General features: G+C 44.0%; 1 protein-coding gene across 2 annotated transcripts in view; it reads left to right on the top strand.

Annotated features, from left to right (window-relative positions):
* Positions 1-18,638, top strand: part of nbeal1 (neurobeachin-like 1) — a 384,125-nt gene that overhangs the window by 228,956 nt on the left and 136,531 nt on the right. For both annotated transcript variants that reach the window (XM_072481723.1, XM_072481715.1), the window contains 6 exons: positions 7,733-7,865; positions 9,587-9,706; positions 10,697-11,000; positions 13,827-13,912; positions 15,940-16,029; positions 17,651-17,834. In XM_072481723.1, coding sequence (XP_072337824.1) covers positions 7,733-7,865; positions 9,587-9,706; positions 10,697-11,000; positions 13,827-13,912; positions 15,940-16,029; positions 17,651-17,834 — 917 coding nt within the window. The remainder of the gene's footprint in view (positions 1-7,732; positions 7,866-9,586; positions 9,707-10,696; positions 11,001-13,826; positions 13,913-15,939; positions 16,030-17,650; positions 17,835-18,638) is intronic.

Raw genomic sequence — 18,638 nt, 5'->3', positions numbered from 1 at the left:
AAGAGCTCCTGTCTGCCCAGTTATTTTTGTTGCGATGAGGCTTCCATTCCGCCACTTCGTGCACCGATTAGCTCCTCTGAGTGGGCTCGTGTATTGCCCCTTTTGCTTTTGGTGCCCTGTCTCCCTCTGCTTTGGCTCCCTTCTGGCATTCCCCCCCCCCCTCTTTTTTCCCCTCCTTTTTTTTACCCCCTTCCCCTCTTTTTCTCTCTCGCAAGCCCCCCCCCCTTCTGAAGAGACTCTTTTCAGGTAAGTTTGGTTTTCTTTTTTGAGAAGCGTGGAAGGAGAGAGGGAGTGTTCTGTCCCTTTAACAGTTTTCTTTTTCTAAGTCTTTCTTTGCTTTTCTTTTTTCTCTCCTCCCGCCCCCCCCCCAAAAAGAGGGAGTTCCTGTTTCTTTTTTTTGCTCCTCTTCACTCACCCTAGAACCAGAGAGAGCGAGAAAGGCTTCTCGTCGGGCCGAGAGTTCCCCTTTGTTCCGCCGCTGCCTGACTCGTGCTGGGTGCTGCCGGGGGGTGGGGGGAGAGGGCCTCGTTGCTGGCTCGGACCCCGCTTTGGCTCAGGCCGCCGCTTCTCCTGTCCCGCGTTTCGCTGCCCCGCGTTGTTGTCCCGTGCCCCGCTGTCGCCTGGGTTCTGCTGTGTGGGGGGGGGGTGGGAGTGGTGGCTCGGTCGGGCCTACTCGCAGGCTACGCTCCGATGTGCTGTCTCCGTTCGGGGGGAGGGCGACTCTCCGGCCGCTTCCTGGTCTCCGGCCCCCGGCTCCTCCCGTGCACCTTACCTCCCCCCGGGCCGTAGCTTAGCACTCCGGTCCCTTGCGGCCTCCTCTCCTTCTCGGCGTCCGGGTCGCTCCTCTTCCTTCGTCCTCTCCCGCCATGCGGGGTCCCGGTCAGCCAAACTTGCGCACCCGGGCGCACGTTCTTCGTGGGGGGAACAGGACGCAACTATGTTCCCCCCCCCCCCTCCGGGCTCTTCTACGCGCGGCCGCTCCCCTCCGCCGCCAGAAGCCGAATCCTCACCAAACCTTGACTTAACGTTGAGTGACTGACAAGTACCCAAACAGATATCCTTTATCTGTGATCTGGTTTCTGTTGTCCTCGATGCTGATACTCTGGCTCTGGTCTTCTTTCTACTGGTGGTGTGATGGTCCGCCTCATGGTGGCCGGTGAAGATCACCGTTGTTGTTTTCTGTTGCTGGCTGCTGCAGAGAGATTTTTTTTAAAAAAATCTTTTAATTGGTATTTTCAAGAATTATAAGCAATTATGTACATTAGTGGTTGTGTTCTTTTACCGTACAATACAGAAAGGTTTGCCTTTTCCTTCCCTAGAATTTTTCTATATGCAGTCTGCCACCATCCGACATGGAGTGCGGTCCTTTGCAGCCCCCTTGTGCCCTCCCTGGTTGGTCTGGGGGGTGTGCCACCTTTTACCTTGAAGGATTTTGCGCCCTTTTGGGCGGTCCATGGGTCATTACCAATCAATTGATCAGGGTTCGGTTACCCTGAACGATCAAGTCCAATCAGGGCTGCCATGTCGATTTCTGGTGGACCCTCAACGGCCATGCCTGCAGGTGTTGGGGGCATGTAGGCTTTCCAAATAAGGAGTTTAGGTGCCACTGTGTCTGGTAAACAAGCATGATTGACAGTGTGTTTCTATTGCTCCTGGGATGGCCTGGCGATAGCCTTTTTCCTGTGTAAAGCGATGCCTCGGCTGCAGCTTGCTCATCAATGTTTATTTAAACTGCAGCCTGCTTGTCTTGACCAATTCTCCCAGCATCCTCTGCAGGACACCATTTTAGGTGGCCATTCGGCCACACTAGTGACAATACTACAAAGTCACTGCATCCCCTTGATGAAATTTCCTAGAATATGGCCAGCCAGAGTTGGAAACCCCATTATGACACCCAGTTATTGAAGACACCAGTTATGAACCAGACTTTTGTTTCAATGACATTTCTGCCTCAATGACATTTCTGCCTCAAAGACATTTCTGCCTCATTTTCTTAAAAGAACTGAACCAAGGCTTCTTTTACACAGAATCCCAGTTAGAATCCTCTATTCCACTCTAACTTTATTGTATGCAGTAATTCAAAGTATGTTCTCACCAAGTTCCTATACAATTGCAGTAAAATGTCATTGCTCTTCACGACAGCTCTGTATTTACACAGCTTGGAGTGGAGCTTTCATTCACATTCATGTGATGGGTGGATAGGGGTAGGATTAGTGTTTAAACTAGAAAGCTATCTCTTCTCAAAATAATTCCCTTCTAATAAATGCTAACATACTATTTACTTTTCACTGCTTGTCAAGTTTCTGTGACTCATGTAAATGACACCCAGGTCCTTGTGAATACTGGTTAGGGGTAGGGTTTTAATTAGAAAGATATCTCTTCTCGAAAGAAAACTGGTCAGAAATCAATGTTCATCAGAATATTATGAGTTCTCATATTGGTCCTGAAAATTCAACCAGCGATCATATTACGTCCATCATTAATTTGCTCATCAGCCAGCCCGTCTCCAGGATGTTTCAGTATAAGCTGTTTAACCAGAGATTGTACTATCGTAGTGTATTCTTACTCATTTGATTCTGTACTTTGTAGGCTATTTTCGTCTTTAAATGAAGTTCAGATGGTTTTATAAAATGGTGTTTAGTTTTAAAATAGCTGTTTGGGAGTGATATTTATGTGTATTGTGTTTGGAAGCAAAAGGAAACTCCAACCACAGGCTTGAGTCTGAACGCTTGTTCCATAAATATAGTGCAAGTAGTTTCCTCCAGTGCACTATCTGTGGGTTTTATTGATAAAGACGGTGCAAAGCTCTTCCCATCGAGAAGTGAGGCTTGAGAGCACTGTGTAAAATGTATTTTTATGTACAAGAGAAACAATTTGGCCATTGGGATTTAACGTATTCTGTATAGAGCAGTCTGGTACTGAACTAGGAATTTGTGTGTGAATTTCAGATGATGTCTGGTACTGAGCAGGAATTTATTCTACCCAGTAAATAGTAGCCTCCAGGTGCTGAATTGGGAAAATATTCAGTTCTATATGCAGGAGCTGAATTGAAAGTCAGTAATTCACTGAGGTGATCCTACAGAGAAGGGAGGTCTTGTGGTGCAGTGGGTAGCACCCCGACTCAGGGTAATGCTCTGGGGACCCAGGTTCAAATCCAACAATGGCAGATGGTGAAATTTGAATTCAATAAAAATCTATAATTAAAAGCCATCAAACCATTGTCACTTATTGTAAAAAGCCATTTGTTTCACTAGTGTCCTAAGGAAATCTGCCATCCTTATCTACATTGCTTCCATCTGACTCCAGATCCACAGCAATGTGGTTGACTTTTAAATGTCCTCTCAGTTTTGCTCTGGAGTGTTTCCTTGTTGCATGGGAGTACAGTTGCAGTTTGGTGAAACAGAGGGTCTCAAGGGGTAAGTTTTAAGGAACAATTTAATTTACTTTAAGGGCTAATTTCAATCTAAATTTCAAATTAAAGTCTAGTTTCTTTAATTTAGCAATTAATTAAAAGTTGCTCTTTTGACTGGGCGAAGTTTAATTGCAGCTTTAAAACAGGAGTTCACAGACTCTTAGCTGAAGCTAGTATAAATTAAACAACTGTTTTAATCCAGTTTCAAAAGTCTTGAATTAGGGGCTTAAAAGGATGGCTCCTTCAGTCTGCCTTGTTGCATTAGAGAGTAGCAGGAGTTTGGTGAAACAGGGAGTCGGATGAAAGAGGGAGGAGGTGATCAGTTCCTTTTCTCTATTGGTGAGTAGGATGGGTGAGTACTTCTGCTCTTTAAAATAAAAGTAAGGTCTTCGGAAATTTGGAGCACAAAGGGAAAGAGGGACTTGAGTACAGAGCACCGGAGGTCTCAGTGAGAGCGAATCTGGCGAGGAGCAGCTGAGTGGATAGAAGGGAACCAGTAGAAGTGTTGTATTTAGACTTCCAGAAGGCATTCAACAAGGCACCTCACAAAAGGTTAAGTCATAAGGTAAGATATGCCTATGGTATACGAGGTAGTACGTTGACATGGATAGGAAAATTGGCTAATTGGGCAGGAAACAGCTTGTGGGGATAAGGGGTTGGCGGTCAGTCACCAGTGGGGTTCCACAGGGTTCAGTGGTGGGACCCCAACTGTTTTCAATACATACTAATGACTTAAAGGAAGGAAGCGAATGTACTGTAACCAGATTTGCTGATGACACAAAATAGATGGAAAGGCAAGTTGTGACAGGGATACAAACAGTTTGCAAAGAGATATTGATAGTTTGGTAAAAAGTTGGCAAATGGAATATAATGTGGAAAAATGTGAAGTTGTTCATTTTGGAAGGGGGTGGGGAGAAAAGTAGTATTTAAATGGAGAAAAACTGCAGAAAGCTGCAACACAAAGGCACTTGGGGATACTTGTGCATGAAACACAGAAAGCTAGCACACATGTGCAGCAGGTAATTAGGAAGGCTAATGGAATATTGGCCCTTATTTCAAAGTGGTTGGAGTATAAGAGTAGGGAAGTCTTGCTGCAACTGTACAAGATATTAGTGAGATCACATGTGGAGTACTATGAGCAGTTTTGGTCCCCTTATTGAAGAGAAGTTATTATTTCATTGGAGGTGGTTCAAAGAAGGTTCACTAGGAGGGATTGTCTTATGAGCAAAGGTTAAAGAGGTTGGGACTACTCATTGGAATTAGAAGATTGAGAGGTGATTTGATTGAAAGATATGGGGCAGAATTCAATGGAAACATTTCAAAGTTCTTTTGTGGCGGGTTTAAAAGGGCGTTTCCCACCGTCTCTGCTGGCGAGATCCCCACTGCTATTCAATGACACTTGGTAATTTTTTATGGCCCTGGGGAGTTTCTCACCGGTTTAGCTCACACTTAGAATTTTTTTCAGCACTGGGGAGCTGAAGTCAGTAAGGGAATGGAGGGTTATGGGGAAAGGACAGGAAAGTGGACAAGAGGAATGTTGGATCAGACATGATCCTATTGAATGGCGGAGCAGGCTCGAGGGGCCGAATGGCCTACCCCTGTTCCCATTTCTCATGGTCTTAATTAGGGATGGGCAATAAATGCTGGCCCAGACAACTTTATTCCTATATACTTTTCTTTTGATTTTATTTATTTGCAGTATGTAACTTAAGAAAAGATAAATAATTTTTAAAAAATTAGATTTGCTGTCTGAAAACACTGCCACTATATTTTTTATTAAAATACAGCAATAGATCATAAAAACGAGGTGTATATTCCCTGGTATAGATCATACAATGGGGTATGTACCCTGTTGTCTAGAAGGTTATTGGGCTGGTTTGATAGGAGTTTTCAAGACATTAAGTAAGGGGAGCAGATTGGACAGGAAAAACAATTTCTGGTTGGGGAAGGTAGGGCTTGAGACGTGGTCTACAAATTAGTGCCCAGAGCTTTCAAGAGATTAGGAAAAACTTGTACACGCACAGAATGGTAAAGGCTTGGGACTCTCTTCAGCAAATGGCAGTTGATGATGTTAGGTAATTGTTAATTTTAACACTGGAACTTGATAGGTTCTTGTTATTTAAAGATGTAGGAGAAATGAGGGAAGAGTGCCTTATAGAGTTGGGTTGCAGATCAGCCATTATGTCGTTGAATAGTGGGTCAAGCTTGAGTGGCTAAATGACCCCCCTCTTCTTCCTGAGTTGTTGATTCTCTTCCCCGCACCTAGTGGTGGACAAGGCAGACTTTCCCCCATTGCGAGTTCTTTTCCTGGAACAGGCCGCTAACCTGTCACCGGAAGCATATAGTTTGAGGAGTGCCGCTCCACATCAAGCATGGCTGACCAGACCTCTCACCCAATCTTACTGCCTGCCATTGGTGCGTTGGAAGGACTTTACAGGTTTTACAGCCCTCTGCCTGCGTTATGGATGTGTTTTCCTTGGCTATCACGTCCTGGGGTGGGACTCTAATCTAGAGCTTCTGGCTCAAAGATGGGGACGCTACAAGACCTCCACGCTATTCTGACAGCATGTGTGAAATTTTGCGACTCTGAAAAACGCCTAGCTTTGCACACTGAATTATTTGTGGTCATTCCAAACTTGCTTAAATCTGATTTTGAACTGAAGTGAAGAATGCGTGTGATTCTGTTTTCATGTGGGGTATTGCTAAATAAGCTGAGTGTTATAAATGTGGGCTCTGTAATTATCCTTCCTATTGGATTCAGTATGCTAAGCTCTCCCATTGGCAGTCTCTGCATCCCCTATGACCAGGAGTTTGCCTTTATTGCTCAATATGTAATCAAACAATTATGTGATCTGGGGATTTGACAAATAAACCAGTTGATTAGGAAATTAGATAATATAATCACCTTAAAATGTGTGCCTTATCTTCCTGAAGGCAGATATTTTTTCAGATTAGACCAGTTGTAAATAATCAGTGCGTTAATTTGCATATACTATATCAATAAATAGAATATAGTTTTCAATTTATTTTGAACTTTCCTCTTTGTAACACAAAAAGTAACAAAGTACGTAACTCCATCCCGGTTTTGGGCTAATTCCAGTTTCAGGCTCCGAGATTAGTTAGATATATATTCAGAATCATTGTTTCCACTCCAGATTTCTGCACCAACTATTTTGAGCTGGTTAGATGCCAAAGATCTGGGGCGCGATTCTCCGACCCCCCACCGGGTTGGAGAATCGCCGGGGGCTGCCGTGAATCCCGCCCCCGCTGTGTCCCGAATTCTCCGCCACCAGAGATTCGGCGGGGGCGGGAATCGCGCTGCGCCGGTCGGTGGGGGCGGGAATCGCGCCGCGCCGGTCGGCGGGCCCACCCCCGGCGATTCTCCCGCCCGCGATGGGCCGAAGTCCTGCCGCTGTGAACCCTCTCCCGCCAGCGAGGATTAAACCACCTTTTGAACGGCGGGAAAAGGCGGCGCGGGCAGGCTCCGGGGTCCTGGGTGGGGGCAGGGGGCGATCTGGCCCCGGGAGGTGTCCCCACGGTGGCCTGGCCCGCGATCGGGGCCCACCGATCCGCAGGCGGGCCTGTGCCATGGGGGCACTCTTTTTCTTCCGCCTTCGCCATGGTCTTCACTATGGCAGAGGCGGAAGAGACCCCCTCCCCTGCGCATGTCGTCCGGCGAAGACCTTTCTGCGGCGGCTGGTGTGGTGCCAAAGGCCTTTCCCGCCAGCCGGCGGAGCGGAAACCACTCTGGCACAGGCCTAGCCCCTCAAGGTGAGTGCTTGGCCCCTCAAGGTGAGGGCTTGGCCCCTCAAGGTGCGGAGACTCCGGCGGCCCGACGCCGGAGTGGTTCCCGCCCCTCCATTACGCCGGAACCCCCCTCCCTGCCGGGTAGGGGAGAATCGCGCCCCTGATCTCTGGTATCAGACAGCTGTCACTACCCCCACACCCAACTCGTTCCACTGGACCCAGATGAAGGAATCCGTTCCAACGTAAGAACTATGAATGTCGCTGGAGTGTCTCATGCTGAAGCGAAATATGAAAAATACCAATTCCCTCACAGTTGGCATCTCAGCTGCATTTCTGAAAACTTGTGCATTCTGCAGGTTTAGCCCTTGTGTTCAGAATTTAACTCCATAACCGCATCTTGAATTGAACTGTAATCCTTGAAAGATTTCTGATTGACTACAAGTAACTACAAGTTATGGCATCATGTCAAATATTACTCTGTCTTTTTTGTTTGCAGGAATGAACACAGTGCATAATGCAATTTTTCCACTCTTAAACTAAGGCACAAAATGTCTTAACCTACATGCTCTTTAGTTTTTTCACAGCCAGTGGGACAGGGTTTGAAGCTTTTCTGACCTCTGCAGGATGGCTGGTCGTAGCAGTTTGCACAAAGAAGGAGTACATGACCGTTATGCTGCCTGACCACTGCTTCTGTGACTCCCTCTGGGTAAGAGCAACAAAAGACCTGGTGTTGGGATATATTTTACTGCATTGACCCCTCATTTACTGAAACCTGTGCTCAGCTGCTGTAGGTTCTTCAGCTTCAGCAGTGTTAAAAGGAAAAGACAAACCTCTGAGATTCATGTTCACTTTCAATTGACACACTTACCTGCGTAGTGCATTCTTCCATTTTGTCCTGTTTGCTTTTGCAACCTCCTTAAACACCACACAGCTACAATAGTATTTGTTAATGCCTGCTCTTGGAAAATTAAGGTAGTTCATGGAGTGTAAATTGTAGAAAAGGCAGCTGCCGAGTTGGGAATGGTGCAGTTCCACAAATGTGATAATCATCAGATTTATTATTTAGTAACACTGATTGAGCGAGAGATATTACATAGAACATACAGTGCAGAAGGAGGCTGTTAGGCCCATCGAGTCTGCACCGACCCACTTAAGCCCTCACATCCACACTACCCCTCCTAACCTTTTTGGTCACTAAGGGCAATTTATCATGGCCAGTCCACCTAACCTGCACGTCTTTGGACTGTGGGAGGAAACCGGAGCACCCGGAGGAAACCCACGCAGACACGGGGAGAAAGTGCAGACTCCGCACAGACAGTGACCCAGTGGGGAATCGAACCTGGGACTCTGGCGCTGTGAAGCCACAGTGCTATCCATTTGTGCTACCGTGCCGCCCACATATTGACTTGGTGACTGGAGAAAACTTCCCTGCTTTTCTTTGCCGTGGGGTTTTCTGCACATGACTTGGAGGGGGTTAGACCTCTTATTCAAAGGACTTGAGTGTCAGCCTATTAAAAAAATAATTTATGGGATGTGGGCCTCGCTGGCTCGGCCAGCATTTATTGCCCATCCTTAATTGTCCTTGAAAAGGTGGTGGTGAGCTACCTTCTTGAACTGCTGCAATCCTTGAGGAGTAGGTACACCTACAGTGCTGTTAGGGAGGGAGTTGCAAGCTATTGCCGCAGCATCAGTGAATCCGTTATTAGTTTCTGGAGTAGGGCTTGAACATTATCTTCTGATTATGAGGCAGGAGTGCTACCACTGAGTTAGGTTCAAAGATTCATTTCCAATCTAATCGGGAGCTGTTGTAGAGCAGCTGAATTGGAGGTCACGTTGGCATCCTATCCTTCAATGGCACCAATTAAATGGACGATGGAAGGCTGGATTGGTACTGCTCCAGCTGCACTTTAGCTGGAACCAAGAGCAGTTCGAATGTAAATCATATGAAACCTTTCTACCTACTTATAATAATTAATATTCTGGATCCATAGGCAAACATTGTTGAAAAATAGATTTACATGTGTGTGGTTTAGTTGTTCTAACTTGGCCATCCAACTCTCCATTGGAGCATTAAGATGGTTCATGTAGTGTAAAGGCACAGATTCTAATCCTCCATTTCAGTTGAATGCCTTATTGGAGCCATGCGAAGGTGAGACTGTGGTGTCAGAAAACAATCATTTATCTCACCCCGGTGGTTAAAGAAGATGTTGTTCTCGGGGTCTAGAACCAGGCTGCCCATACTGTATATAAAGGCATGCAACCTAAAATGTAAAAACTTCATGTGTGCCCTTAATTGTTGGGTAAATGTTCTTTCTTTAAACTAACAAGTATTTGGATGTGTGCTCAAGGGTCAACAGACTTTAGATGACTGCAAATGACCAGAGTGCCTGAACTGTTCAACTGAACTGTGATTATTTCTGTTAACAGCATAGTATAGCTGTGGTACATGTCCCAGCAAAACGTCCCTTTGGTCAGAGTCTGGTGTACATCTATGTCAATGGTCAGCAGAAACTCTCTGCACCCCTCAAATTTCCCACTATGAATGAGGTAAGGCTTTATAACTGATAATGTTTTCTTTTTCAGCCACAGTAAGCTTATTTTTCAAGAGTAGTGTCTAGACCAGAGGGTTTTCGGTAGGACATAGATCTCGGTCATTGCAGAGGATGTACAGTGAGCTGTGAATGAGGTGTGGCAGGTGTTATACAGTGTATGAAAGGAAACACCCAATTTTTACATTTAATTAATGACTGAAGTCTGTGACAAGTGAAGGAAATATTTTGCAGGTTGTGAGTGTACTTCACAGTTATTTCACATGAATTATCCCCAGCATGATAAACCATTTACTACTTGCACTGGTCACACTAGCAACTATTTCCAGAGGTTGTTGGTTACCAGCTTGTATTTATGATCAATAACACCATACATGTTCACCAACCACCTAAATCTGAATGTTATGCTTTTGTATATTTTAGAATTTTTATCATATGCAGAAAGACAAGACTTGCATTCCTATACTGCCTTACTCGACCTCCGGATGTCCCAAAGCATTTTACAGTCAATAAAGTTCTTCTGAGTGTAGTTGTCACTGTAGCTGAGGAAATGTAACAGCTACTTTTGCACACAGTAAGTTTTCACTAAGAGCAGGAACATAATCAGATCATCTGTTTGTGACTTAGGTTGAAGGATAAATATTAGACATGGAATGGTGGAGAACCTCTGCTGCTCTTTGAAGTGGGGAAGGGGATAACATCTGTTACATCCAACTGAAGTGAGCATATTGAGGCTCAGTTTGATGTCTCATCTGAAAAGACAGCACCTCTAGCTGTGCAGCACTTCATCATTACTCTATTGACGTGTCACCCTAGGTAGAAAACTCGAGAAGTGAAGTGAAGAGTCAGAGATGGAGAATGTGGCAGCAGAATGGTGGAACCTGGTTGCGAAATTGATTAAATTTCCAGTTCAGGGCAACAGCTTTTGTATTTCTATCTTTATATTTATATCACTGAAACCTTGTTAAACATTTCCTCCCCACCTCAGCCTTTTACCTCGTGTTGTATTGGATCGGCTGGTCAGAGGACCACTACTCCACCGCCATCACAAATCCCGGATCCTCCATTCTCACTGTCCATCTCCTCTGGACGTGCATCTCTGAGTGCAATTCTTTCCTCGTCAGCCTGGAGTGGACTTTCGGGCAAGCCAGAATCGGTGACGAAACTCATTTCGGCCGGCACTCAGGATAGTGAGTGGGGTTCCCCAACCTCCCTGGAGGGGCAACTGGGTTCTGTTCTAGTCTTCCATGATGCACTACAATCCTCTCAAGTTAAGGCTCTGTATCTTTCAGGTAAGCAGCAGCTTCCCAACTAATGATTAAACGTAGCCACTCTTGTCAACTTGTTACGTTGGCCCCAGCACTGCATGTATCAGTTATATTTTAAAAATTAATTTATTTTACAGTTTTTTCAGATATAACATTATTGAATCCCGAGCACAGAAGGGACTCATTTGGCTCGGGGTGTCTGTGCCAGGTTTTTGAAAAAGCTTTCATTTTTAAAAAAATGTATAAATTTAAAATACCCAATTCATTTTTCCCCCCCAATTAAGCGGAAATTTAGCATGGCCAATCCACTTAATCTGCACATCTTTGGGTTGTGGGGGTGAGACCGAAAAAAGCTTTCATAACTGTTGCACTCCCCAGCTCTTTGGCCATAGCCTTGTAAATGTTCCCATTTCAATATATGTCCCATTCTCTTTTGCAAGGTATCGTTGAACATGCTCCCACCACAATGTGTTCCATATCACAAGTATTTGTTGCATAAAAACCCTTCTTCTCATTATCCCGGTTCTTTTGCCACTTAACCTTAATTCAGAGTCCTCTTTATTCCATCTTGAAAATTGCACAACACCGTAGATGTCACCTTCTGTAGAGCGAAAGTGTGGAATGACGCGGCTCCTACCCACCTTGGAGTGACCCTTGACCGCCTAACTTACCATCACCACCTCCAAAAGACTGACGAATAGACCAGGACAAGAGTGGAATTCATCCATAAGCTCATCAGCAGAAAAATTGGGGTGCATGCACAATCATCCTCTCATTTCTGCTGTAGCTCTGGTCTTCTCGACAGCTGGGCCCTTATGGGCCTGAAGTCGTCAGATCAATCTTATTGACTCACAACTTCACTCATTAATGGGAATCATCTCTGGAACTCTGAGATCAACTCCAGTTCAGTGGCTAACAGTCCTCTCAGATATTGCCCTACCCTCCATTCTAAGAGGGCAGCAACACGCAAACAAGTGGCACCTCCAAAACCTCACCTGGCTGCCACTGCAGAAAACCTGACCAAACCAAGGAGCACGTAATAATATCTTGCCTTCGACTCAAGTTTGAGGGTGACATCCTGAGGTTGCATTTGTTCTACAGAAGGACCTGTTAGGGAACTTGATGTTCAAACTGTGATGACAGCTTCTGCTCCTGAAGCTATGTAGAAGTATACGGTGGCACAGTGGTTACTGCTACCTCATAGCACCAGGGATCTGGGTTCGATTCCGGCCTTGGGTGACTGTGAAGCATCTGCACGTTCTCCCAGCGTCTGCATAGGTTACCTCCGGGTGCACCAGTTTCCTCCCACAATCCAAAGAAATGCAAGTTACGTGGATTGGCCATGCTAAATTGCTCCTTAGTGTCCAAAGATGTGTAGGTTAGGTGGGTTTACAAGGAAGGGCAGGGGAGTGGGCCTTGGCAGGGTGCTCTTTCGGAGGTTTGTTGCATACTTAATGAGTCGAATGGCCTCCTTCTGCACTGCAGGGATTCTATGCTTACCAAACCTGGTGCCAGTGAAAACATGTTCTTCACATTATATCAGAACTCTGTTTAGTTTGAACGCTCCTCTTAAATCTTCCCTTGAGCATCTCTGCTGTGAAGGGAGCAATCCCAGCTTCTCTCCATATAACTGAAATTCCTCATCCCTGCTACCATTCTAGTAAATCTCCTCTGCATCCCCTCTAAGTCTTTGACATCCTTCCTAAAGTATTGGTTACCAGAATTGGGTGCAGTACTCCAGCTGAGTCCTAACTAGTGTTTTATGGACAACTGTTTGCTTTGCATTCTATGCCTCTGTTTCTACAGCCTAGGATCCTACATGCCATTTTAGCAGCGTAAGTTTAACCAGTTGACATGCGGACCTTACACATGAAACAGTCTGATTTTTTAAAGAGCAGCAACGCAGCTGTTTAAGCTGCTCCAGATGTCAAGTGTTGTCTGAAACTCTTTTCGGCTCCACAGCAGCTGGATTAGAACCAACATCAGCTGAAGGCAGGTTATCTTCCCACGTTATCAGCGAGGGAGTGGTGTCCAGTAGGCAGAGTTCGAGCAGGAGAACTCAACGGAATTTAAAATAGACAACCTTTTAAGTAGTTTCTGCATTTGATACACCTTTCTGATTCACATTTCCAAATCTTACGACATGTTGTGTGCAGATGAAAGAAAAACCCTTGTTCTGACAGTGAATTTCCATTCTTGCTGTTGGTTTTTTTTCCTTTATACTTTCATGGGATTTGGGCGTCGCTGGCAAGGCCAGGATGTGTTGTCCATCCCTAATTTCTCTTGGACTGAGGGGCTGTTTAGAGTCAATCACATTGCTGTGGCTCTGGAGTCACACGTAGGCCAGACCTGGTAAGGATGGCTGATTTCCTTCCCTGAAGGACATTAGTGAACCAGATGGGCTTTTACGCAATCGTCAATGGTTTCATGTTCATCTTTACACTTGTAATTTATAAAATTTGAATTCAAATTTCATCATCTGCCATGGTGGGATTTGAACCCGTGTCCCCAGAGCATTACCCTGGCTTACTGATCCAGTGGCAATGCCACTATGCCACCACCTCCCCAGTTATAATGTAAAATGCAGCCAAAATTGTGGCACTACATCACATTATATGGATTATACGGACTGGGAAAATAATGGTTAATAACAACTAATGTCTCTTCAGCATCTCTTTGGGTACGGATGTTTGCTTGGTATCAGATACATTTCAGACTTAAAGGTTGTGTGATTGAATCAGTACTTGGTAATGTATTGTTTATTTTGTGACAAGATGTTGCTGCCAAATGTTGGATATGAACTTCTCGAATGATTACACATGTGAAATTGTGGTCTTTTCCTGGTAACAGGCCCAAACTGCATTTCTCCATTGAAACCTCAGGAGTCGGAGCTTGCAGACCTCACAAGTAAACTGCTACTGCATTACACACCAAAGGTAAGTTACATATAAAGCTTATTATCTTGGATTGTTGTGGTTTTTAAAAAAGATTTTGTTCTTACCCACTACCTTGTCTTCACGAGCCATTGATTCCATAGGCACTGGCTGTCCTCTGATATCTCGCATATTAGGTAGCCAGACTTCATCGATGAAAGGCAGATAGTTTTATCGCTGGGGCATCACAACTTGTAAAACATTCAGTGGATGTCTCCACATGCGCTTGCATCAGCAGAATTCACAGGAGTGATGAAGAATGGAAACTACGCCAATTGATGGATCTCTGTGTCTATTTGGAACCCTGGATATGCGTTATCCCTTCTTTGCTCCCAAATAACAGAGATTCCAGACTGAACTTTTTGGCAAAGTTATTTGAAACTTTATTCATCAGCTTTTTAGTGTCCCTACTGGTGATTCAATTTCAATACAAAATTTTAGAAAATTCCAACAAGCCCTGCAGCAAGCTAGTCAGATCGATTGTCTTTAGCAAATACAGTAGTTGTATTCAAAATACAATTATATTTCTTGGTAATTTCTTTGAATCAAGATGCATAGTATCAAAAATGACTGAGTGATTTAAAACCAAAGAAAATGGCGATTTTGCAAAGCCAGCAGAAAGGTTTCAGAAAAAAGGTTAGAGTGATTCTGGAAAAAAAGTGATTTCTCATCCCAACAACTGATCTTTTAAGGAGATTACTATCTTAAAGTGTTGCCCTCTTTACAGCTGTGATTGGCTTTAACTAATTTGCAATTCACTCAATTCCGCCGAACTGTCCATCAATTTAAGAGATAAAGGATTTGGGTGTGATTTTGTAATTTTCCGTACCCTGGCTTGCCAATTATGCCTCTAACATTAATTAGATTAACACAGTTTTTGAAAAATCATTATGACCCTGACTGTCTGTTACCATGGAAACGGATCTGGGTAGGCATCTGTCTACAATGAAATCTTTTGTCGCTAGCCTTGCATTCTGGCCAGTCTCGAACAACTTGCAAAATATAAACATTTTAAGTCTTCTCTGATTAATACCCAGTTAGTCAGCTTCTCAAAATATGATTCAGTCAATTACTCCCAATGATTTCTTAGTTAAACCCCATATCTACTACATCTATAGCTAACCAGAAAATCTAATTTCTATCATACCCCTAATTCAAAGATTTGAGGCCAGTGTTTGGAACTGCTGCTGTCCTCTAATTGAGATGGCTCCAAACCAGAGGCCGTTTTGAGAGCGAAAGCAGAAAATTATGTGGATATTCGGCAGGTCTGGCGTCGTCGAGCTAACAGAGTTTATAAGCTCATAGACCTGAAACGCTAGCTCTGTTTTTCACTCCACAGAGGCTGCCTGTCCTGTTGAGTATTTCCAACGTTTTCCAATTTAGTTTCAGATTTCCAGCATCTGCGGTATTATTCTTTTGTATTACTGTTTAAAATAAAAAAATCCTTGGGATATGCGCACTGCGAGCAAGGTGAGCATTTATTGTCCATTCCTAATTTCCCATCAGAAGGTGGTAGTAAGCCTGCCACCTTGCACCTTTACAGTCAATGTGGTGTAGGATTCTCAGTGCTGTAGGTATGGCGTTCCAGAATTTTGGTCCAGCGACTATAAAAGAACAATGATCTTATAGAATGGCGGAGCAGGATTGAGTGGCTGAATGACCTACTCCTCCTAATTCATATGTTAACCATGACATATGTCCAAGTTCTGATGGTATGTGATTTGGCGTGAAGCTTAGAGGTAGTGATGTTCCCATTTCCCTGGTACATTTGTCCTTTTAACTAGTAGAGACTGCAGGTTTCAAAGGTCTAATATGATTTTGCAACTTACTGGATAAACCCCCCGCCCCCTTTTCAAGAAATAACTATTATTAATCATCCCTTTATTGTCCAGGATGATAAAAACTAACAAATCCGCATTTGGTTTAAAACAAAACATTTTGCTCTTAGATTGTTGAAGCTGTGAGATTATTTTACCTCCAGTATTCAAAATCCAAATGTTCTAACTATTAGATTTTCTGAATTTTTACAGGCCTGCAAAAGCCCCATCTGCCTCGATCTGTCCCCGAATCTCTTTCACGGGAGATTGACCGGACATAAAGTTGTCAACTGGGACATTAAGGTATTTCAGTCGGCATTGGAATGTTGATCATGTTTTTATTGAGAAAAATATCAGTTATCCTTGGGGTAAGAATATTACATTGGAGAGACACGCATTCTACCAATGGTTGGACTCGGGCCCTATCATGAATTGCATCATGTGGAGATGCCGGCGTTGGACTGGGGTGGGCACAATAAGAAGTCTTACAACACCAGGTTAAAGTCCAACAGGTGTGTTTCGAATCACTAGCTTTCGGAGCACAGCTCCTTCTCCTAACTCACCTGATGAAGGAGCTGTGCTCCAAAAGCACGTGATTCGAAACAAACCTGTTGGACTTTAACCTGGCGTTGTAAGACTTCTTGCTATGCATTACATCGTTCTATTCTCTGAATCAAAATACTTAAAAATGAAAATGTACGAGAGGTGATGTGGTGCTTATGGTAGAATGTTTCAAATTTACATTTGACATTTTTCCCAGTCGAATGTTCCATCCCCATCTCTCTCCCATCACTGTTGTCCTCCTCCCTCCCTTCACCATCACCCAACCAACTTTTCCTTCAGCCCCACATGAGGAAAGCTCGAATCTACCCCATCATCACTGGTCAATAATTGACTGGTTTGGGACACTCCTGCAGATACCGGATTGAACTTCCAAATGACCCTGTCAGCTGTCAGGTTGACAGTGCTCAATGTCCCCATCGCTTAAACCGTCCAGGTATATGATAGACAGACACCCATAACAGGACAGTTTGCTGACAGTGTAGACATCAATTACAAGCTGCTGCCTGGCACGCTCTGTTTTTAAAAAGTTTATCCTTGTCTTGTTTTTTGCCTATGTTTTTTCCCCAGGCGCTATTGATTCCACACTCGCGCACACACACACGGCACCCTCTGATATCTCACCTCTTAATTAGCCAGACTTCTTCTACGAGTGGTGGGTAGTTTTATTGTTGAGGGCATCACAACTTGTAAAATGTTCTGTGTGTCTGCACATGCATATGTTCCAGCAGAAATCACAAAGTTGATGAGAAATGGGAACCACTTGTCCTGAATTCTGTATGTGGACAGTTTAAGCGATGCGGGCTTAGGAAGCTGACAGGGTTCTTTGGATATTCAGCCAGGTATCCATCAGGCATCCGGTAACTGTTTTGGGCAATTCATTAAGTGCTTACCCTGTAAGAAACTCTGCTGATTGTAGCCAAAGTTGGGTCTTCCAATAATTTCAGTCACATTAACATCTGGATGTCACTGCAACCAGGAGAAGCAATAGCTAAGTGGAGATTGCCTGTTGTAATATAAAATTTTGGTTACTTACCTAATGATTTAGCAGATAACCAATTTGAACAGCTATAGGTCAGTGGAAGGGTCAATTGAATACTGGGAGGAGCTGCTTCGTCTCATTTCTCCTCCTCCCTAATGCCCCCCACTGCCTCCCAGTCCAAGACAGAGCACCACACTATCATGCAGCAGATTGAATGGAAAGAGTTGCTGAAACTTAGCATTGAAGAAATTGGAATTTGAAAATCAATCACTGTTGTATTGCTGAAACATGTTGGAATTTGGATTGGTTTGAATTTGTGTCATGATACAATTTAAATGTCTTTCTACAGATGGATAATAAAATTATGTTTTTATTCGGCAGGATATAATCAATTGTGCTGGTGGTCTCAATGTTCTCTTCCCACTGCTGGAGCAAATGTGCAATCTGGGGACCCAGGGGTTGATGAAAAATGGAGACAATCTTGGGGGTACTGACTTTGTGACCCCTGAAGCGTCCACCCCTGCTGAAGGTGACTGGGTGGTGATCCCTTCAACTAGAGCTTCTGGTGAGCCTTCATTGTAGTTGCATTGGGCTTGTGATCTAAAAATGTAAATTTTGCAATGAGTCAGCTAGTCTAGATAGATATATGTATTGTCGTTGTCTGTTGCCACATGACAGACCAGTTCTGCGTGAAAAATTCTCAATGAAAATGAATGAAGTATTAAAACAATGTCCTTTTTAATTGTCAAGTCTTTAAACAGTGATCAGGAATTTTAAAAAATGTGTTTTATTCTTTTGTGGGGTATGGACGTCGCTGGCTAGGCCTGCATTTTTTCTGCCTAACCCAAGTTGCCGTTGACAAGGTGATGCTGAGCAACCTTCTTGAACCTCTGCAGTCTCTGTGGTGTATGTACATCACTGTGCTGTTGAGGAGGGAGTTCCATGATTTTGGAACTCCCAGTGAAGAAACGGCTGATATATTTCCAAGACAAGATGGGAGTGGCTTGGAGGGAAACCTCCAGATAGTGGTGTTCCCAGGTATTGTGGACCTTTTCTTTCCAGGTGGGAGAGATTGCAGGTTTGGAAGGTGATTGATTAGTTAAAGTTTGAAAATTGCTTGAATTAACACTTCTGTCGTGGAAATCATAATAAAGACAAATTCCTCGAGGTTCGATTTATGGAAATTTATTTACACAAATATATTTGCGGAGAGAGAGCGTTCCAGCTGCAAAAGCCAGTGCACTGCACTCTGAGATTCGATTGAAGACAGCATGTTTTATAGTCTGAAATAACAGTTTGAAGTAAACAGCCATGTTTATATTAAATAGACCTTGGAAAGTACATAAGATGAAATACGTAGGACGTATGT

Source organism: Scyliorhinus torazame, chromosome 2 (assembly GCF_047496885.1).
Source record: "Scyliorhinus torazame isolate Kashiwa2021f chromosome 2, sScyTor2.1, whole genome shotgun sequence".
In the NCBI taxonomy this organism is placed as follows: domain Eukaryota; kingdom Metazoa; phylum Chordata; class Chondrichthyes; order Carcharhiniformes; family Scyliorhinidae; genus Scyliorhinus; species Scyliorhinus torazame.
The sequence above is the reverse complement of the archived record's forward strand: the minus strand, read 5'-3'. Positions and strand labels throughout refer to the sequence as shown.